Source organism: Juglans regia, chromosome 12, assembly GCF_001411555.2.
Source record: "Juglans regia cultivar Chandler chromosome 12, Walnut 2.0, whole genome shotgun sequence".
NCBI lineage: Eukaryota > Viridiplantae > Streptophyta > Magnoliopsida > Fagales > Juglandaceae > Juglans > Juglans regia.
Window position 1 is genome coordinate 25,172,220 of NC_049912.1, and position 22,865 is coordinate 25,195,084.

The 22,865-nt window shown below is 35.9% G+C and overlaps 2 protein-coding genes across 4 annotated transcripts; both read left to right on the top strand.

The window, feature by feature from the left end:
* Nucleotides 1–4,445: 4,445 nt before the first annotated feature.
* LOC109005024 (histone-lysine N-methyltransferase ASHH3-like) lies at nt 4,446–13,236 on the top strand. 3 transcript variants are annotated; one of them, XR_001998381.2, is made up of 15 exons: nt 4,452–4,555; nt 4,893–4,957; nt 5,322–5,451; nt 5,838–5,949; nt 6,360–6,459; nt 7,636–7,714; nt 7,794–7,965; nt 8,044–8,124; nt 8,233–8,359; nt 11,327–11,354; nt 11,478–11,565; nt 11,792–11,840; nt 11,920–12,004; nt 12,707–12,764; nt 12,860–13,236. XR_001998381.2 is itself a non-coding variant. In XM_018983787.2 (14 exons), exons 2-13 carry the CDS (start codon nt 4,940–4,942, stop codon nt 11,989–11,991), a joined length of 1,056 nt encoding a protein of 351 aa, XP_018839332.1. In that variant the 5' UTR covers nt 4,452–4,555; nt 4,893–4,939; the 3' UTR covers nt 11,992–12,004; nt 12,151–12,618. The 3 variants fall into 3 exon arrangements, 1 of the variants encoding a protein (XP_018839332.1); XR_001998384.2 differs by lacking the exon at nt 4,893–4,957 and having other exon boundaries at nt 4,446–4,555; XM_018983787.2 differs by lacking the exons at nt 12,707–12,764; nt 12,860–13,236 and adding an exon at nt 12,151–12,618.
* Nucleotides 13,237–15,665: 2,429 nt separating this feature from the next.
* Nucleotides 15,666–22,193, top strand: LOC109005021 (methylenetetrahydrofolate reductase 2-like). The gene is made up of 11 exons (XM_018983784.2): nt 15,666–16,430; nt 16,593–16,653; nt 16,806–16,888; nt 17,701–17,874; nt 18,847–19,020; nt 19,131–19,231; nt 19,347–19,458; nt 20,448–20,528; nt 20,614–20,791; nt 21,446–21,780; nt 21,884–22,193. Exons 1-11 carry the CDS (start codon nt 16,026–16,028, stop codon nt 21,965–21,967), a joined length of 1,788 nt encoding a protein of 595 aa, XP_018839329.1. The 5' UTR covers nt 15,666–16,025; the 3' UTR covers nt 21,968–22,193.
* Nucleotides 22,194–22,865: the final 672 nt, after the last annotated feature.

Below are 22,865 nucleotides of genomic sequence, written 5' to 3' on the forward strand. Positions count from 1 at the left end.
GCTTTTGAGAACTTGCTGCTGCTGGATCCAGGCTCTGAGCAAACAGTGGTGGACTTCTATTGTGGTATCAGTTAAACTTTTAGAAGAACATTTTGTAGCAACAGCCCCTTTACAAAACCGTTCATTATCCAGTAACAAAGCAGCTAGCATAGAGTAGTGTGCTTAGCTCATATAATAAGCAACCCAGAATTTAAGTTTTGCCCTGCAATTCTGATGTAAAGATAGCAATAAGTTCTAAACAGAAACCAGAATGTCAGAGTAGCAAATCATTGTGCTTTCAGAGTGGCAAAACTGATGAGAGAGTGCAAGAATTTGGAACAAGTGAAATCAAGGTTGAAGGTTGTATACGTAAATCAATAGAATACAACCTTTGTTCATATCCTGGTCTCTTGTCATTCAGACATCTTCATCGTGATATGCATAAACTTCTCGAAAGATTTCATAAATTCAAGATGTTCCAAAGAGGAGGATCCTTCCTCGTTTTCATTTGGAAATTTTTCGTTTTTAGAAGTAAACAAGAATCTCTCCTTATCTTTAAATGATTTGGAGAACCTTAATCCGAACAAGATGGAGTTCACTTGAATAAGTTCCTCGCCATTCATGATCTCAACCTAAAGACTAAAGCTTCGTTTGGTTTCCAAATTCATCTCAACTCATCTCAACTCATCATTACAATTTTTTCAAATCTCAATACAAAATATAATAAATAATTCATCTTTTTCAAATTTCAAAATAATAATAATATTAAAAAATAATATTCTAATAATATTTTATCATCTCAACTCAACTCAACTCAACTCTCTTCAACATCCAAACACTACCTAAAGTCGTATCCTTTTTCAAAATTTCATACAATGTATAGAGAGTTTGTACACCACCGCAGACATGACACCCCAGAACTCCAATAAAAAGAGCATGATTCCACATTGCAATTAGCATTGCAAGGATAATGGAATGATTAAGCAATGGTACATAGCAAAACTCATATTACCATGAATGTAGTAAGAAGAGTGCGAGAAAATAATTGTAAGGAAAATAAAAGAAGAGGAGGGCTTACGTGAATCGAATGAGAGACATTGTGGTTGATGATGTTTTTTGAATGAGTCTATGCTATACAAAAGTCTCATAGATCACTTAAAAATATGTAATTTTATTTTTTTGAATACTTTGTGGTTGATGATGCTTTTGAAATAAGTTTGTGCTATACAGAAGTCTTACACACTACTCAAAAAAATAAAATTACATATTTGTAAGTGGTGTACAAAAAATTGAGACTTATGCTTAGAAATTTTCTTTTGGGTTGGCGATAGTGCTGAAAGGTTATAATTGATTGTTAAAATGATCTTAATCTATTTCAAATCAATTATTGATAGAATCATTATTAATTTTTAATAAATAAAATAAGTTAAATCAATATCAACATATTTTATACTTTTAAAAAATATTATTATCTATAAATTAAGTCACGATGTAGCAGTTAGCATCACCCGTTGCCGACACAAACAAACGAGTCTGTCTACGTACGTAACTGCCCCCATTTGGGGGCTGCCTACTCACTCCTGGACATTTTTGACATTTGATTACGAATTTATTTAAATTACAATAATGCCCCTACATCTGTTTTTTTTTTTTTTTTTTTTTCCACAAATTTGTAATATGTAATATACGGTAATTCGAGGAGCCAAGTCCCTCCACAACTCAACTTGTATGAACTTCTGAATTAAGAATATTGCAGAAATAAATACAAGTACAAAGTAACTGAAATGGACTCCACGAGCACGAACCATAGTGGCCCATCGTGACCCACGTGACACTGATAACTCTCCAATTGGCTCAGTGTAATACAACTGCAACCCAGCTCGCTACTTGAACATAAAAGACGAAAATAACTTTGGAGTTTGGACAATATAATTAAATACACAATACATAAATATCCTAAACAAACCCTAGATTCAGACATCACCCTACAAACGGACCCATTTTTATTAGTTTTGGCTATTTAAGTTATTTGCCGAAAAATCATTTCAACACGCCATGCGGTCTTACACATGCTACATATAGTAAAAAAGTAATTTGGAACCACCTTTATTTTTTTGTCATACTATACTATACACACCACGTAAATAAAATCAGAGCCCAATATTCGGGCTTAGCCCACCAAGTTAGTAGCTAGGGAGAGGCATGAGGTGTTAGGGGAGTCAGAAAGTGAGGCATGAGGCTGTCAGAAGGCTCAGGGGAGTCAGGAGGCGCGGAGACTTGGCCTTACCTGCAGGTAATTTCCTTCAATCTATCTTTCAATCCTGCAGGTAAGTTGAGGCTGTCATTAAAAAAATGATCTTCTTCTTCTTCCTCAACAGTCGGCTCCTTCGATCTCAAAACAAGCGCTCCAACAAAGGCCTTTTCTTCCATAAATTTATATTCAACATTATTATTATACAGTAAAATATAAAAAATTATAAAAGATTATAAACAATAATATTATGGTTAGTTTCTCTTCTCTAAATCTCTATAGATATAAGTATGATATCGAACCACGTAAATCTTGATGTCGTCTTTTTTTACTTTCTCTATACTTATTTTTCATTCACCATTATGAATATACATACCGTTACTGTATAGCTACACCAAAACATTGTTGGGAGCTCCATACAATATCAATTGAGGCCCAAGTCGCCTTAATGGCCGGGAATGACTATTTTCTCCTTCCTGCTTGTAGAACGATTTTTACAGCATCAACAAATTGAATAAAAAGTATCGATTACTTCTAACAAATATCATTTTTACTAATTCTTTAAATAAAAAAAAAATATTGTTGATGATTTCATTAACCCTTTGAACCAATAGTTGAATTATTATAATTCATATAATCACAATTTATCCTTTTAAATCTTGGCATGAGTCAAATGCTACTTATTTTTTTCACACACTACATACTACATTTTTTTAAAAATTTTATTCATCTTAAACTAATTGAATTATTTTACTCATAATCTATATACCACATATTTGATAAGAGAAAAAAAAATATATAGTATGTGGTGTATAAAAATGATGAATATAATTTTTCTTTATCTTTTTGTTAATAATCTAAGAAAGATTCAAACTATTTCAGACTTATATTTTTAAATGACTAGTTAATAATATAATTTGAGTTATTTAAAATCATTATGATACCTATGATACATAAAATTTTATTTTTGTCAAGTAACATAAGATAACATAAACCAAATTTCTATCTCGCATAGCATAGAGGATATCATACAACCTACATGCAATCTTCCCCTCTTTCAAGTAAAGTAATAATTTGGGTGAATGGCTAACGGGGTGTGACCTGATAGCACAAGACTCACATATTTAAAATAGAGATTATGGATTCGACCCTCCTTTTCCAAATGTTCAAAAAAAAAAAAAAAAAATCTTGGGTCAATGAGTACGAGTTAAAAATTTCATCTAAACATAATTCTATTAATTCTCGATAGTGTATGGATGCAATGTTTAAGATGGACTAAAATTATAATACGATCTCAACACAATAATACTAATAAATCCATGGACAACATAAATTTTATAGTCCAGTAACATCCATATTTGGTATCATGAAAAAAAATATATATATATATTTTGTATATTTTGAATTTTATTATTTTTCCTTATGGTGATAACACTTTTTAAAATATCAAAACCTAAATTATTTTAGATTTTTTCAAAATTTTGTCCGAGTTTGATGATCTAACGTGTGTGTGAGAGACCTATAAAATAGACTATACAATATTTATTACTTTATATATAAATAATTTGGACAACATTAGTTGAATAATAAATAATATAAAATATATTTCATGTGTCTTCTTTCTCACTCGAGATTTTCAAATTTGGAGAATAATTTTTTGAGAAATGACAAGGGTAATTCACAAACTTAATATTATTAGGGTTCGTTTGGATTTAGATAATGTTTTATCTTATATCGTCTCATCATTATAATTTTTTTAAAATTTTATACAAAATATAATAAATAAATCAATTTTTTAAATTCCAATTAAACTTTTTTAAATCTTAAAATAATAATAATATTAAAAAATTATATTTTATTTAACTTTCATCTAAAATCATCTTATCTCATATTACTATTTAAACCATCATAATATAATACATTAGATTCTAAATATAATTTTATTATAAAATAAAGATAATATATTATATAAAATCATATCAATTTATATAATTATTTTTTATGAGATACCTTTTACTTCTGTAGGATATTTTTTCCGAAGAATCTAACCAAGGGAGATCACAGTAGTATAAAAGTTATAACAGCAAAACTTGTAGTTAGTTCTATGGTTCCAACTTCCGTAACGCATTTGTGCTCGTTTGACATTTGTTCGTTATGGGTAAAAGAAAAAAAGAAAAAGAAAATACATAAATACGAGCAAACGGGCAAAAAAAATAAACGAGCGCGCCTAGGTTTTTGTAAGAGTAAATCTGTGTGGGATTAGGTCGGGCGCTGGTGGAGACTGCCGTGCCACACTGGTCGCGGTTAGCGGATTCCTTGTCTCCGGTGAGCCTCAAACACTCCCTACTACTTCCCATTTCTTATTTTTCTTCTTCTTCTTCTCCTGGTGCTGCTACTATGGTCGAATTACCAACCAAGCATGAAATCCACTCTTATTCTACGGTTCATTCTCTTCGTATTTCCATTCCGGGGCTTTGATGCCGTGAAATTAGGTCTTAAGCAGGCTTCTACTGCCTCTTATTTATTTTCAACCTGGCATATCTTGACGGTCCTGCTCTGAGTTTTCTTCGTCGATTCTATGAGCACATTTCTTTATCTGTTTCTATTTTCCAGGTAAAACATAGTACTTCCAGATGTTTGACTTTCCCTATCTATTTTGTAGGCCTTTGTTTTCTCGGGTTTCATGCGGTTTCGTTGCTATTTGATTCCATGCCTGCTACAAAGAAGGTTCTCTGAAGTTTGGATGCTTTGGCATTAATACTCTTTTTCTTATCAATCATATTCTATGCCCCCGTTATGCTTTGCTATACCTCTGATGTACACACCAAAAAGAAAAAAAGGGGATTCTGACGTCTTCCTTTTTCTTTCCCTCCAATTGTGGTGTCTTTGCTAAAAACAAGTGTATGAATTGTGTGAGATCACATCCATTCTTCTATTTTCTTTTTCAAGTCTTTCTTGGCATCTTGCCTAAGTAGTGTTTATGAGTTTGTTTCATTCAGGTTTGTTTCAGGATACAATATTGTCTGTAATTGTAATTGAATTATATTTCTTGTTATTAAGTTCCTGCTTCTTGCCGTTCTGTTTATATCAGAATCTTGAGCATATTCACGTTGGAGGTGTATTCAACAATTTGATGAAGCAGATTGGAAATCCTGTTGATTTTGAACTTCCAGATTGGTTTAACAAATGGAAGCCGACGCCCTACACTTTTATAAAGCGCAGTATCCTTTTAAAATGTATTATCAAAATCTTGTCTATGTACACGTGCTATACTTGTGTAAGTTGTTAATGTGAAGTTTATGAAGAGTTTTCATGACAAGTTTACTGACCAAATTGGTTGGGGCTCCAGCATATGTAGCATTGCTGCAATTTTAATCAGTTCTTTTGTCTATTAAGTCATCGTTTTTTTTTTGGGTCACACTCATTTATAGTTTATATGTATCACCAATTTGAATTGCCCAATTTCAGTCATTTTTTGTTTGGCTCAGCTGAGACACCAGTTTGATTTGTAATTTAATATGTTCTGAAGTGTTTGGTTCTCTCTCTCTCTCTCATCTGTCTATTTAGCTTCTATGGTTTCCTTTTTGTTGATATTGACAAATTCAAGATATATATCTCACAAAGAGGATTAAAAGACGCCTCGAGGATGATGGTATATTCTGTTCCTGCAGTGTTTCACCTGGATCTTCTAGTGTGTGTGGTAGAGATTGCCATTGTGGGTAAGGAATGTCTTGGTGAATCACAGTTTTATTGCCTTATATGTCTATAGTTTGAGTTGGTTACAGTTCTAATCAGATCATCATGTAATTATATTTCACTCTGAAACATCTGATGATTTTAACATTAAGCTTTTGTTTCAATGGATGAGCAGTTAAAGATTTATTTGAACAATATTGGTTCAAACATCAATGGTGTTCGAATTTCCTATTGTCTTCTTATTTTATCAAACGCAAGGTCACTCATGCATTTAGACAGTATTCCGATTTATAATGCTGTTTTATGAGGACATTGTATGTGTCAGAGCCCACTTCTCGTGCGTGTGGCTGTGCCAACACTTACTTCATCTAAGCACAGATTCTTGATACAATAAGGCCTTTCCATCTGATTATTTGACAATTTCTTCCTATAGGATGCTTCTCTCTAGTTGCTCCACTGGATGTAAATGTGGGAGTTCATGCCTTAACAAACCATTCCAGAACCGACCTGTGAAGAAGATGAAACTGGTGAAGGTATAAGTTCTGACTTCTCTTTGAGATTCTTCTATGCATGCATTCTGTGCAGCTAATTTTTCTTTGTTGCCAATTATAGAAAACGAAAAAAAAAAAATAATTAAAAGGGAGGGTAGGAGATGCCTTCAAGGATAAAAAAGAAGCCTAAAAGCTATAGAACTGCAATCCCCAACAACCAAGCATTAAAAAGTTGAAATTCCATACGAATGTAATAGCCTAGGCACCATGTAGTCCCCAAATATTTGTCAAGGCAAAGAAGGGGCACTGCATTTGGAGAGATTGAGATATTTACCAGGTCTTCGCAAAATATTTGAGATAATTACCTGCCATCTTACCGGTTTGACTGATTTCCATGAGATTTTTCTCTTTCTAAGAACTGAATCACTGAAAGCAAGTTGTATTTTTTTAATAAGTGAAAGCAAGTTGTAATTGAAAAATTAGTAATTTAAAAAAAAAATTAAACAAGTAAGGTGAAAGTCAATCTGGTTCTGCTGTTTGAACTAATGGTTTTTGTTTTGTTTTGTTTTGTTTGAAGAGTGTCGGATTTTTTTTTTTTGGCACCGGGTGTCCGAGAACAAAGTCCACTAACCCCGGGGGTGCACAAGAAGAGTGTTGGATTGTTATTATCAACTTTCTCCTGTTAGTCTATAGGGTTCATTTTTTTTTGATAAGTTAGTCTATAGGGTTCATTATGGCTATCGTTTCTATATTATTGGTTTGATAAAACTCTCTCTCCTTCGCATACACATGCACTTATGCAACACATAGCCAAACATTTTAATTGTTTTGATAAACATGCAAACATTTTTTTTTTCCATAATCAAAATTGAAGAGTGCCAAATAGTTATTATCAACTTTCTCATGTTCTGGAGTATTCGTTATGGCTATCAATTCTCATTATTGGTAAAGCTCTCTCTCTCTCTCTCAGAGACAGACACGCTATGCTCGTGGTTGCACATGCACACACACAACACGCTGGCAGATATATTCAGTGTTTTTGATACTGTCATTCGAGTTGATTGATTGGTACTCCTTTATCTTCTATTCTGAGAGTTCGTGTTTGTTTTGATTGATCTTATTTTTTATCATAACATTCTCACGTTGTCACTTTGAACACTCAAAATAAAATGAATTTGCATGTAAAAATACCTATTTAAATTAAGGCGTTGCTTGCAGACTGAGAAATGTGGTTCTGGAATAGTGGCAGATGAAGATATCAAACAAGGAGAGTTTGTGATAGAATATGTTGGAGAAGGTGGTCTCTTCACCATTTATGTCTATCATGCTCAGTTACTTTAGATGCTGATTCATTGATGCTGCTGCTTTATATGCAGTTATTGATGACAAGACGTGTGAGGAAAGGCTTTGGAATATGAAACACCGTGGAGAGACAAACTTTTACTTGTGTGAAATTAATCGAGATATGGTAATTGATGCGACATACAAGGGAAACAAGTCAAGATATATAAACCATAGTTGTTGTCCAAATACCGAGATGCAAAAATGGTTCTCCACTGACCCTTGATGTTGTTTTTGTGCTTGATAGTTTTATTTAATCTTATATGCACTACTTTTCTCTTAAAGGATAATTGATGGGGAAACAAGAATTGGCATATTTGCAACCCGCAACATAAAAAAGGGCGAACATCTGACCTATGATTATCAGTATGAGCCCTCACACAACTTTTTAGTTGCATCCCTTCACTTGCAATACTTTTGAAATAACTTTATAAACTATTGTGTTATCGTAGTCCAGTCTAACAGTTTTAGCAGGTTTGTTCAGTTTGGTGCAGATCAAGATTGCCATTGTGGTGCTGCTGGCTGCAGGAGAAAGTTAGGGGTCAGACCTACCAAGCCTAAGATGTCTTCAGATGCCGCATTGAAACTAGTAGCATACCAGGTGGCTGTTTCATATCTCTAATTGAAAGCAGTTCTGTCTGGAAAAGATTTAAGTATAGGATGGCTGTTTGATACGAAACTCCAATTCCATTTTCCAATTTATATTTCCATTATTGAATATTCTAGACATTTTTTTTATAAGTAAAGATATTTATATTAATAAGAATAGGCATAGCCCAAGTACACAGGGGATATACAAGAGTTTACACCTAGCTAAGAGGAAGAGATAGAAACAAGAAAATTATGAAAATTTAGGCCATTACAATCTACAACACTCGCCCATAGGAACAAAGTTTTAACAAGGAACACTCTAATCTCCTCCAATGTTAGTCCGATCATTTTGTTCCTTCCATAGGCACCAAAGAGTACATATAGGAACCAACCATCTGCCACAGCTGAGATTTGTGGAATTCCGTCCAAATTCTTCCAATTGACCAGGAGCTTAACCACCGTAGCAGGCATTACCCAGGCTAACTTCAATCTTCTAAAGACATCATCCCATAGTGATCTAGTGACCTCACAGTGCAATAGAAGATGATCCACAGTCTCACAATTCTTTCTGTACACACACCAACAACCACCTGGCATTTACTTATCCAAAAAAAAAACAACCACCCGGCATTTTCGTAGGTTATTCATAGTCAAAATCTTGCCTAGAGAAGTTGTCCCAGAGAAAATGTTCGCCTTAAGAGGCGCCTTGTTTCTCCAAATACTTCTCCATGGAAAGCTATTATGCTGCGAATTGGTGAGGGTCTTATAAAAGGAGCAAACAGAGAAAGCACATTTTCTAGCGGGTGTCCACCACAACTTATCAGTTCCCTTAGTGCTTAATCTCATGGCATACAAGGTTCTGAAAAAATCAGCAAAGCTGTCAACTTGCCAATCATGAGCCGCCCTTGGAAAATTCACATTCAATTGGATTGAGCCACTGGACATCTCCTTAAGATTCGCCACTGATGCTTCTTGTTCTCACATAATCCTGAAAACTGTATGGAATGTGTCATTAAGAGTTTCAATCTCCACACCATAAATCATGCTAGGATTTTATTCTAGATCCGTCACCCATCACAATTCTAGTGTGTCACTCATGTTATATCGCCACAACCATTTCCCAAGAAGAGTCACAGGTTGAATACCCTACAGTTTTTAATTCCCAACCCACTAGTAGAGATTGGAGTGGGTTGGAGGATGAGTTTAAGTTCCACCTGGTCAAGTGGGTAAGGTTTTCTAGACATGCATGTGTGTATAAATTTTCTAGACATACACATGCACACATTTGTGTACATATGCATGTGTGTATAAAGTGTCTGCAAGTTATTTAACATCCCAAATACTTGGGGGTGGATTGGGTATTCATAACTTGACGAAGTTCAACCAAGCTTTATTGGGTAATTGGTTGTGTCGGTACCAACAAGAACGGGGGGCTTTTGGAAGTCTGTCATTGATGCACAGGTTGGGGAAGCATGGGGTGGTTGGTGCTCGAATGAGGTACGCGGCTCACATGGGGTAGGGTTGTGGAAAAACATTAGGAAGGGTTGGGAGACTTTCAGGAGACATACACATACTGTTGTGGGCGATGGATCTCGCGTCTGATTTTGGCATGATAAATGGTGTGGTGAACGTTGTCTCAAAGACACATTCCCCGCCATATTTGAATTAGCATGACGAGTAAATGATGCAGTGATGGCAGACCTTCTGGCTTTTTCTAGTAGCCCCTCAATGGAATGTGGACTTCACTAGGGCAGCCCAAGATTGGGAGTTAGAGGTTATTTCAAATTTCTATGTGGCTCTGTATTCCGTACGTATGACCGAGGCTACGATGGATAGGATGTTTTGGAGCCCCTCCGAAAAAGGTAAATTCATGGTTATATCATTTCACAAAGTTTTATCAAACCCGGGCAGGCTCTCATTCCCATGGAAGAGCATCTGGCAGACCAAAGCTCCTTCAAAAACAGTTTTGTTTTTGTTTGGACAGCAGCTTTGGACAAAATTCTCACCACAGATAATCTAAGGAGACGTCGATTAATGGCATTGGCATTGGATTGGTGTTACATGTGTAAGAAAGATGGCGAATCTGTTGATCATTTGTTTCTACATTGCGAGGTGGCTAGGACCCTGTGGGCTGGTTTTTTTACAGGACTTGGTTTATCATGGGCCATGCACGGCAGATTGGTGGACTTTCTAGAATGCTGGAGAGGCCTTCGAGGAAATACACAAGTCGCAGCAATATGGAAAATGGTCCCTATATGTATGTGTTGGTGTATTTGGCGGGAGCGGAATGATAGAAGTTTCGAAAACTAAGAGAGAACAATGGAGGAGCTGAAAGTTTTTTTTATTTAAAACATTGTTTTCTTGGGCGGGGGCTATTGTTAGTAATGGACTCAATGTCCATGACTTTCTTCTTTCAGTTGTAAATTATAGTTAGGTATTTCTCATGTATACTCTATGTGTACTTGGGCTTTGCCTATTATTATGAATAAAACTTATTGATTACTTATAAAAAAAAAAAAAAAAAACATCTCAAATACTAATTGGGAAGTTGGTGTCCTTATTTGGGGGAATGCTTAGGGTTCTATTTCAAACATCAAAATTCTTTATCACATCACATTAATTAGGCTGGCGAGTATCTAGGTTTGAGTAGTGATTCAGACTAGGTTTAAAGCATTACTCCTCTTTTCATACCAAATTTAAGAATAGGATCACTAAAATAGTAAAATATGAATACTCTGGCTTCTGCAATCCTCTAGATAGTGGACTTAAGCAGGAGTTGCCTTGTATAGCATATGACCATTGAAATCCCCCAACTGCTGGATCTGTGAATATTAATTTGATTGTGATTCATTGCATCTTGGTTTTGTAAATGTCTAGCTGCATCAATGACTGCTTATGTTATTCCTGTGTGTCTTGCATGCTTAATTTCAAAGTTCAGAATAAAAAAAGACTAATTATTGGATTTTTGTGTGGGAAGGTTTATCGGAATGGAGGATTACATGTAGGTAAGGATTTTTTTCCTGCATATCTTCACATTTTAATAATTTTTCTTCATGTTGTCTTGATTTCTATGATTGGTTTATTCGAAGGTTTTCCTTGATTTTCATATTTGTAACTTTCTCGTTCAGGGAGTTCGCATATTCGTAACCAGCAAAGAACAAGCTCCCGTAATTGCATTGGTGAAGTTATTAGGATAACTCGCCCCATGAACGAGAGGTATTTTCGGAATGTCGAAAATATTATCTTGTTCAAACATTTGATATTGATTTAATTCAGTTAATTTTTTTAATTTAGTTTAATCAATCTTATTTGCTTATTGTTCCGTGTTATCCTCGATGACCTCTTATTTTACTCAAGTCTGTAGAGTGCCATTTACTACAATTTAAGTGATAAGTTGTAACAGAAAATGTTTCATGTCATTTCTTTGCTTTATTTGCTCCAGGTCCTTTGGGATTATTAAACGTTTTGATAAATTTTCCAAAAGACACTCGGTAAGAGACTGCTCTCCGTTAGTTGATGTTGATTAGATGAGCATAATGAGCTTATGGGAATATATGCATGTTATTGCAGATTATGTTTGAAGATGGAGCTGTTGAATTTCTTGACATGACAAAAGAAGATTGGGATTTTGTGAGATCGTGATTTAATTGTGGGGGTATGTACAAGTTTTGGTTACTTGGCTTTCCTGTTAAGTAATATCATCTATATCTTCCAAGAGTTTTTCCTAACTCTTTGCGATTATGACTTAACAACGTTGAGGAATAAAATAAGAAACTAAGTTCTAGTATTTTAATAACCCAGATAGAAGGAAGAATTTACAGGGGAATGGCTTGCGAACTTTCAGTGGGGGTAACGGTGAGCTTTGCTTGTGGTTTATGTTTTGATCGAGGGTGATAATGGAAGTAACTTAAGTGGGTTCTCTCCATTGTGGTAGGTTTAACATACGCAATGGAAAAATAATGAAGTATATGTATCAGGGATGAGGAGGCTCATAGTGTTGAATTTAAGATGTTTTGTGTGTTAAAAGTTGCCATTGGTCTGGACAGGGAACTGCCCCAGGGGGAGGGGGGAACTCTCTCTCTCTCTCTCTATTTTGTTTATTATTGTCTAAGATGCATGATGGTTTATTAAGCCTCGGTATCACTTGTTGCCCTACCTGTTGCTTTTGTTTTTATTTTATATTCAGAGAGCTCGTCAATCTGGATGTTTGTTCTTTCAAATGTAGTTGTAGTTGTTTGGTATAGAATGGATGACTTGTGTATCTTTTATTATCTCTATTGCCTTCCTAGTTTAGCATAGCACGCATGACGTTTGATGATTTTCCCTTCTTATTTTGATTGAATTTTCATGGCTGAAGGATTTTGTTCAAGCAAAGATCGCACATATGGTCGCAAGCAATTGGAACGTGTTTCACTGTATGTGCTTATTCCATTTTTGCGCTTGGGCAATGGCCGTGAAATATGAATATGAATTAGGTCAAACATGAATAAAATGGTTTATTTTATTTTAGGTATCAATTAATTGCTGCTTGATTTGAGTGTTGCTCTCGTAAAACATGGATCCAGCTGCCCTGCACATGGCGGACGAGAATGTTGTATACCAAATGGAAGGACCATCGTTGTGCTCTGATAAAATAAGGATTCTGACGTTCCCCCGTGCAGAGAGTTCACAAGAATGTTGTACCATCTATATTTTTTTCCTCTCTAATAAGGAGTTTTTAAACCGATTCCATTGATGCTTAAGGTACTGCTGTTATGTAGAAGGGAAAAAAATGGCCGGTAAGGCACCCTTTCTGGATATGAGTCCATTGGCATTGCTTGTTGACGTTCCCAAATCCCAAAAGGGGTTTTTTATACACTCGTATCCAATAAATGAACTGTTGTCGTAGGCCGTGATTTCAAAGCCCAAAACGTCCGCCGAAGTTGGTAAATGGCCCGAGTCCAAAAATGTCACTTTCTTATTACTATTATTATCACACGCCACTTACGTATGATTTGTAATTTGGGCATGGGAACTTGATAAATGCATTCAATGGTGCACGTGTGAATTTTTAGCCATCGTGCGACGAGGAATTAGCGAGGATATGAATTGGGGTGGGGGTAGGTGCAGTAGGCCCACCGCAGCCACCAACCCATGATCCTACAGTACTCTGTAAATTCTGGGTGCTGGTGAGGGTGTGGGGACAGTAGGAGTAGGAAAATGATGGTGATAGGTGGCCCCACCATTCACAAATTGAGAGATCTAAACCTGAAGCCGTCTTCACACGGTTATTATACGTCTCTATTTTTTTTTTTTTTTTTAATTTTTTGTAGTAGGTTATCTTTTGGTTGGTAAAGAAAGTGTTAGGGAAGAGCAAGAGGAGAGGAATTCCTCTAGCTTCGTTAAACATTGAGCTGCTCGCATTCTTAAATTTGATTTTTGGGGGGGGGGAGAGATCTTATTTCCTCAAGTGACCACTAACTTTAACTACTTTAGGATAACTATTTGGCAAGTCGAATTTGGTAAAGTAGATGTCTCTTATCTCATATCTCTCTATAAGGCTCGTTTGGATCTTAGAAGTAGTTCAGCTCAGCTTATTTTGAGATTCCATCTACCATCAAAATGCACTTTGCCCTGAGTTTATATTTGTAAAAGCATTCAACTCGTTTTATATTGTAGACCGATGTAATTCATCCCTGACTTTGTAAAGATTGTTGACTTCGTCTACTAGTGATTTATATGAAAAAAAACAAACGAAAGGAATGGATAACAGAATTAAAGAAAAAGTAATATGAAACAAAAATATTTGAAAGAAAACGGAATTGTAAATATTATGAAAATGAAAAAAAAACCAATGGCTACTCCAGCTCTACGTTTTGAGTCTTTGACCATTGTTTTCGTTGACGCGAATGGCTGTAGGACATGCAAATGCAAAGTTTTTTTCTTTGTTGTATTTGGCGTCAGAGGAGCAGATTATTTCAATTTTTCTTGTCAGGTGAACAATATAAAATAATCGTATGACTCATTTTTTTTTACAACTTTCTATAAATATATATACACTCATCTTAATATTCAAACATATTTTAAACTCATTTTAAGTAAACCCTACCAAACTCATTCAACTCACCACTACTTATAAATAACTCGACTTAACTCAGCTTAGTTCGACATCCAAACGCAACTTAAATCTGGATACACACTAATGTTCAATTACTTACCACTATGTCCTTGTGGTTAGAATCAACCATGATTCTAGTTGTCTCGAAGGAGTGGCTATGAAGTTCCTATCCAATAGGAAGTGGAAAAAAAAAAAAAAAAAGGGGTCCTAAAGTCACTCTGGGAAAGAGGCTTAGGATTGAACAATCTTAAAAAAGTGCAACGCGAGTCACTTGTGGCCCGGGACATGTCTCATGACCAAGACTCCTGAGATCTAGCCATGATAACCACTGCCTTCAATTTGCACAAATTTGTGACATAATTTGGCATTAACTTACGAGCTCATTTTGATGAACTTGATATAGTAAACCCAAATTTAATGCTATAAGGATAAATTTGACGTGATAAATACCCAATATAAAGAGAAGCAACTTGCACCACACACACATGACTTAAGTCTTTGCATCAATTGCCCAAACAGAGATATGTCTTGATATGAATATCGACTCAAGTTTACATGAAAGATTAAAACCATAACACCGTGTGATGGAATCAAGCTCACCGTGAGGGAAACTCGTGATAGCGGATTGGAGCAATACTGGGTGGATGTCGACAGAGGCGCAATTGGGAGTAGCGATAAGGCACTGTAAAAAGGGAGGGATATAGTGATGAGAGAGAGAGAACTAACATGAGATGAGAATCAAGAGGGGTGGAGGGCTGGTCATGATGGTTGGCCCTTGATAAGCTCAATTCAAGGACAAACCACATTATGGAACACATAACTCATCGTTCATGTTTTAATGTAAAATTGATAAGTGAAATGTTTGAAATAAATGTTTGCATTAAAATTGATACTATTTAAGCTTAGTTTGTTTTGTATATAAGATAAAATAAAAATAGAAAGTTGAAAAATAATATTGTTAGAATATATATTTTTAATATTATTTTTATTTTAAGATTTAAAAAGTTAAATTATTTATTTTATTTTATGTGAAAATTTAAAAAAATTATAATAATTAGATAAAATGAAATAATATGAGATGCAACACAATAACGAAATAATAATTATATTTTATTGCACATTGTTATCGTTGTTGGTGTTTTATTTTATTGTTATAAAATATTAAATTAAAATAAAAGACAAAACAAAAGGAAGAAAGGGTGAAATGATCGGGTAGGGGTGTAGAGTAGCATTTCCTCGTCTCCTACTTCGCAGATCAGACTTCAGAGTCCCGGGGTTGTTGGTGCAAACTTTTGAGTCTCTCTCTCTCTCTCTCTCTCAGCGTGTCTATAAAAATGGGAAGCGCAGACTGCTTACTGCGCGACAACAACCACACATTCCCTTCCATGTGTTGTGTTTAACTTGTGCCGCCCCACTTCTCTCCCTCCATCCCACTTCTCACATTTATTTTCTACTAAATCTAAATCTGAATCTGGATCTGAATAAATTAAGCTTAAGGTATCAGTTGTGAGTAAACCAAATCACTACTACATAAAGCTGAAGGATATCTGTTGTCGGTTCAAATCAGAAGCGGACAAAGATGAAGGTGATTGAGAAGATCCAGGAAGGTCTTGGGGACGACGGGAAGGTGGTTTTCTCCTTCGAGTTCTTCCCGCCCAAGACCGAAGATGGTGTCGACAACCTCTTTGAGAGAATGGACCGTATGGTCGCCCACAATCCCACTTTCTGCGACATCACCTGGGGCGCCGGTGGCTCCACCGCCGATCTTACCCTCGACATCGCCAACCGTATGCAGAACATCATCTGCGTCGAGACCATGATGCATCTCACGTGCACAAACATGCCCGTCGAGAAGATCGACCACGCTCTCGCCACCATCAAATCCAAGGGCCTCCAGAACGTCCTTGCTCTCCGTGGTGACCCCCCTCATGGCCAGGGAAAGTTCGTCCAGATCGAGGGCGGCTTTGCCTGCGCCCTCGACCTCGTACATCTCTCTCTACCTGCTAAATTGCACTTTCAAGTTCATTTTGTCTGATCTGTTTGTTCCTCTCTATGCTCTGTATATCGATATACCCGATTGTTTACATCACATTCTTTTCAATGGTGAAATAGTGTCTCTGTTTCTTTTTTCTTTTTTCCCTTTTAGGTGAAACATATCAGAGCTACCTACGGTGACTACTTCGGCATTACAGTTGCCGGTTATCCAGGTTTCTTTATTTTTGCTATTGTCTTTTTTAGTTCTATTATAGCTGAAGTTTGATCTTTATTGAATTTTTCCGGTCTATCTATTCCTTCAAAGTATTCACCCACCACACTCCATGCTCTTACAATCTTTTTGGGTTCTCCTTTATCTGCTCAGAGGCACATCCCGATGCAATAGGAAGTGATGGCTTGGCTACGGAGGAAGCTTATCAAAACGATCTTGCTTATCTCAAGAGAAAGGTTCTGCTACTGTTATACAATAACTCTTCTTTTAATCCTTCCATACATTTGTGCAACGTTGGCATTCCAACTGAGCACGCACTCAAAATTCCCCTCATTTGTGTACACAAACATATGCCTTTCGCCATTGTAGTAAAATATATTCAATAATTTTCAAAAGAAAAGTAGAAATTTTTTATATTGTATTCGTACTTATAAAAAAATTGTAATGGAGTACTCTGCTGGAGTAATTGACTATAGAATTTCCTCTTTTAGAAGGAGATAAAATCTGAATAATTAGCATTTCTTGCTCATTCCACCGAGTGATCATAAAATTTAGTCTTGTTAAGAATTTAGTTCCCGTTTGGGAACACAATTGGTCTCAAGTATTCTCAATATTCTCAAATATTTCATTTCCAAACATCACTCAAACACAAAATACTTTTCAATTTCAAATCTTCTACTTTTTAATCTAATAATTACCTAATCATTACAATTTTTCCAAACTTACAAACAAAACACAAAAAACAATATAACTTTTTCAAATTTCAAAATAAAAATAATATTAAAAAATAATATTCAAACAATTTTTTAACTTTATAATATTCTTATTCAACTTTTTTTCTCTTTTCCCAAAACTCAATAAAACATCTTAATTCAAACTATTTCACTACTATTCAGAGATAATATCAGATATTCTTAGTATCCAAACGAGCTCTTACAAAAACACGCTGGAGCATACAAGTTATCTTCCTGAATTGACCACCCTGTTGTTTCATTTTCTTCTGGTCATATTTTGTCCTTTTGTTCTGATTTTATGCTTTCTTTTATAGGTTGATGCAGGAGCAGATCTAATTGTTACTCAACTGTTCTATGATACTGATAATTTCCTCAAATTTGTGAATGATTGTCGCCAAATTGGGATAACCTGCCCCATTGTTCCTGGAATTATGCCCATTAATAACTATAAGGGATTCATCCGCATGACTGGTTTTTGTAAAACAAGGGTACGTAATCTCATTCAAAACATGTACTTGCAGCAGTGCGTGCTACCTGTAAAAAAAATGTGTAGCTCTGTGTGTGTGTGACTGGACAGATGAAATGTCAGATGTATTGGATGCTCGTGCCGCTTTGAATGAATTGCAGCTTATCTATCATGATGAAGCATGCGTTGAATGTCTGATAGGAAGCATTAGACTAATATGAGTATAATAGTACTGAAGGCCCTTTATTTATAGGTAGTTTTTTTTTTTTTTTCACTCATCAAATAAAGTTCATAGGTAGTTTCTTGAAATACCATACAACCAGAGTTATGCAAAAGTTTTATTAGTACATGGTTTGGGGTTAGAATAGCATTATGGAATAAAATGAACGAGGTCAAATTTGGAGATGACATGGTCCTTATCCTTCCAATTGGCCCACTGGATAGAAGTTTGGTTCCGTCAAGACTCAAAATCACTAGCTAAGAGACTGGAAGGTTAATTACCCTTAAAATCATGCAGTAACTTCTGACCTTGAAATCACACTGTTGATAGCACCAACAGTGTGTGAGTTAGCATGCACATGCATGTACGCTTGGAACAGGGGAGGGGGTGTTTGTGTGTGTTTATATCCTTCTAACGGTGAAGCTTTTTGGGATGCTTTACTTTCTCTTTGATCATTTGAGTACAGATTTAGAAGATGTGAGATCCCATGCAATAATATTGTGGGCATTTTCATTCCCCAAAGCTCTTAAATGATGTCGAACTTAATATTTGTAGCTGAATTGGTGCTACACTGGATGGTATAATCAATGTCTAATAGTGTTTTAGGAAACAGACACAAATCTTGGAGCAGGTAGTGAGGTGAAAAATCTGTCATTGGACATGTTTGCTAAATGTGCCCTCTTTGTTGTTATGGTGTGTTATGTTGATAAGATGTTCTGGTGGTTATGCTATTTACAACCGGATTTAATGTCTGCATTTATTGACATACCGTAGATACCTGCTGAAATTACTGCTGCCTTGGAGCCTATCAAGGACAATGAAGAAGCTGTCAGATCATATGGAGTTCATCTTGGGACTGAAATGTGCAAGAAGATTTTAGCTCATGGGATTAAGACATTGCATCTTTATACATTAAACATGGAGAAGTCAGCCCTAGCTATATTAATGGTTATTTCTCATAACCTAATCAGTTGTTCTGGCTTGAGATGTGGATGATATCACTTGCATGATTAATAATCATCACAAAATGTAGGCACTAATAGAAGTGTACTTCGCAGAATCTTGGTTTGCTTGAAGAGACCAAAATATCGAGGTCTTTGCCTTGGAGACGCCCGGCAAATGTTTTCCGTGTCAAGGAAGATGTTCGTCCAATTTTTTGGTATGCAACATATGGAACTGCTATAATTTGGACTAAAATTCAGTATCAGTTGGGTACACAGTTAAAATGTGGTGCAGTTTTCAAGAGATCTAATCTTCCTAGCCAATTATGACAGGGCTAATCGTCCAAAGAGCTACATAACAAGGACTATAGGCTGGGACCAATACCCACATGGGCGATGGGGTGATTCTCGTAATCCATCATATGGAGCATTAGCTGACTATCAGGTGTGCATGATCATACAACTTGCCTCTTTTTTTTTTTTCTCTGAACCTAACATATATTTCATCAAATTGAACCTTTCACTAGACTAGATTTCTCTGATGGGAAAATTAAGTGTATCCTCTACTTTATTCAACGTAAGTGTTTTTGACAATCTTGTATTGCATGATAACAAGTTTACTTTAAAAAAAAAAACAGTTATGCTTGCACTTTGTGTCATATGATTTCATTGATATGAATAATAATTATGCATCAATTCAAATCCTGTGGTACAAGTTTAATGGTTTCTTCTCACTATTGTGCTTTTTTTTTTTTAATAAGTAACGCAATTAGCTTCAGTGTTGGCTTGTACTAATAAAGAGGTTTTTCCTGATTGGAGTTGCATTTGTACCCGTTTTTCTTCGTTCATACGTGTCATAAGTGTATCGATTGTCAGCCTTTAGAACAGTGGCAATGCATTTTTCTTACTTGGGTTGAGAAGATTAGTTACACGTTAATGGTGAAGGAAAAGTGATGCTGTTTACAGAAAGTGGAGGTCATCTGTGAAGGCTCTTTATTGAATCAATAAATAAATGACTGGGTTGTGGTATGTCGTGTATATAGGCACCGTCATCATATTCTGACACTTCAAATGGTGGTATCTGGGTTGTTGGTTTTAGAAATTTATTTATCTGGATCCTTAAAGAACCCTTGCCCAACTATAGAATGCAAAACCTTGGGCTCTGTCCTGATGAAACTATTTATGTGGCTGTTTCATTCTTCAAGTTGTTTCTTCCTGCAACTCCAGGACGTTTCTTTCCATGTGTTTAGCACTTCTATAACTGCCTGCTTGGGTGGATGATATTCCTCCATTAATTTAGTTTTTTTTTTTTTAAAGAAGTAGATTAATTAATTATTGATGTGTTAAAATTGACTTTGATGGGAGACATGCCCTGGTAAATCTCTTTTCTTCAGCATTGGCTATCTGTGACCTGTGTCATAAATTTTTGAACAGTTCATGCGGCCACGTGCACGTGACAAGAAACTTCATGATGAATGGGCTACACCTTTGAGTAATATTGAAGATATTCACGAGGTACAGTTTCCATTTCAAGTCTGTTAGTCTTGTCTCATTGTGAGATAGTTGATTATGATTTCATGTTGGATTATTTACATGTCAGAAATTTAAGAAATTCTGCCTCGGAAAATTGAGAAGTAGTCCCTGGTCAGAATTAGACGGGCTTCAGCCAGAAACACGAATCATAAATGAACAGCTAGGGAAGATTAATACGAAGGGCTTCCTTACCATCAATAGCCAACCAGCGGTCAACGGCGAAAAATCTTCTTCCCCATCTGTTGGTGAGTAAAAGCTCTAGTGTGTGTGTGTGTGTGATCATAACAATTTTTCAAATAACCCAGTTTTCTTTTGTGTATAGGTTGGCTAGATTAGTTTGGTTTTCTTTCGAGTCCTAATACGAAGAATCTTAATTGAATGGGGCCCCTTGATGCTATAAGCTAATATTGAACTTTGATGCCTGCGAAATTCCGAAAGTAATTTGGCATTTGTCCACGTTCATGATAAGAATAATGGTTACTTTATATTGGGCTCTCATTCCATTTAGTTCAGAGATAGAACAGGGAATTCTGAATTTAACCACGCTTTGATTTACCAAGATTGCGTTGCTGAGATTTCATGTTCTAGTATCTGGAAGTACCTTTTAATAAATAAATGTAGTAAATGATAATTTGCATTGTTCCATGTGATAAGTCCTATAAGTCTGTTCTGTACTTTTTCGCTATAAATTGTGTGCTTAGGGTTGTACGTTTGTACTAAAAAAAGTCTTGTTGCCAAAGTCTAGCAGTACTACCTACTGTAGGGGAAATCGTCTGTGTTTTCTTACTTTGAAAGGTATCTGATTAAACCTTTTGTAGTCCTCTGAAAAAAGATTTGCATCGATGTGAACCAAATTTGATGCCCCACTGATATATGTTGCCACGATTGATGTAATTCAGGATGGGGTGGGCCTGGAGGGTATGTTTATCAGAAGGCCTATGTAGAGTTTTTTTGCTCAAGGGAGAAGTTGGATGCACTTGTTGGCAAGTGCAAGGATTTCCCATCTCTAACTTACATGGCCGTAAACAAAGAAGGGAGCTGGATATCTAACTCTGGCCAGACAGATGTAAATGCTGTAACATGGGGAGTCTTCCCAGCAAAGGAGATCATCCAACCAACTGTTGTGGATCCTACCAGCTTCATGGTGTGGAAGGATGAGGCCTTTGAAATCTGGTCAAGGGGATGGGCTGGCTTGTACCCAGAGGGTGACGCTTCCAGAAAATTGCTTGAAGAGGTTTGGCTCTTTTCCTTAATTGTCAAATTCAGGTGTTCTTAACACGACTGACACACACACAAGCAGACATAATATATATAAATATTCTTCATAACTTTTGCAGGTCCAGAGCAGCTATTTCTTGGTCAGCTTGGTAGACAACGATTACATCCACGGTGATCTTTTTGCCGTTTTTGCCGACTTCTGAGACGAGCAGCATTTATTCCCCTCTTCCTCAAAGCCCACACAACCCGACTTCAAAGTGGTGCTTTTCTTGAGTCGGATTATATAATTTTATTGTTGGAATGTATCAAGTTGTATTCTAATTGCTTTCTAATAATAAATTCATTGGGGGGAGGGGGATTTGAATACCTCCCCTGCTTTGGTACTGCAAATTATACACTTATGGAAGTAAACTAGCAATTCATTCTTCATTCGTCAATAACAAAGGTAGACGTAGACCCCGAATATTCAATTACTTTGCATTCTCTATTGGGTTCTACAGAGAAGGCAATCTGCAATTCATAGACAAAAGGAGAACTGACCATGGATTGGAAGCCAACTTATTTATGCCATAAGCACGATATCCTTAATAATTGGCTTTCAGTTATGATTTTTCCTGTGGAATTTCTGGTCTTCCATCATAAAGAGAGAGTTTCATCTTTGTGCGCGCCCTCTACTGAGGCAGCCCTGCCTTTACACCCCGGTTTGAATTAAAAATTTATCTCAACTCATCATTACAATTTTTCTAAATATCCATACAAAATATAATATAATAAATAATTAAATTTTTTTAAATACTTAAATAATAATAATATTCTAATAATATTTTATTTTACTATTCACAAACTATCTCAATTCATCTTTAAATCCAAACGAGGTCGTCTATTTTTGGTCTCTCGTTTGTGTCCGTCTGCGACTACAGCGGTTTGTTTGAGGCAGGAGGCATCCCCGCTCTGGATTCAATCAAACAAGTCAAGCCTGAGTGTATTTGTGAACAGAATGAGTGGGTAGGACTGATTTAGAATCTTGCGATTCCTTCCCCCTACCCAAAAATAATAAAAAATTAAAAATAAAAATAAAAAATCGTAGTATCTAACTTATAC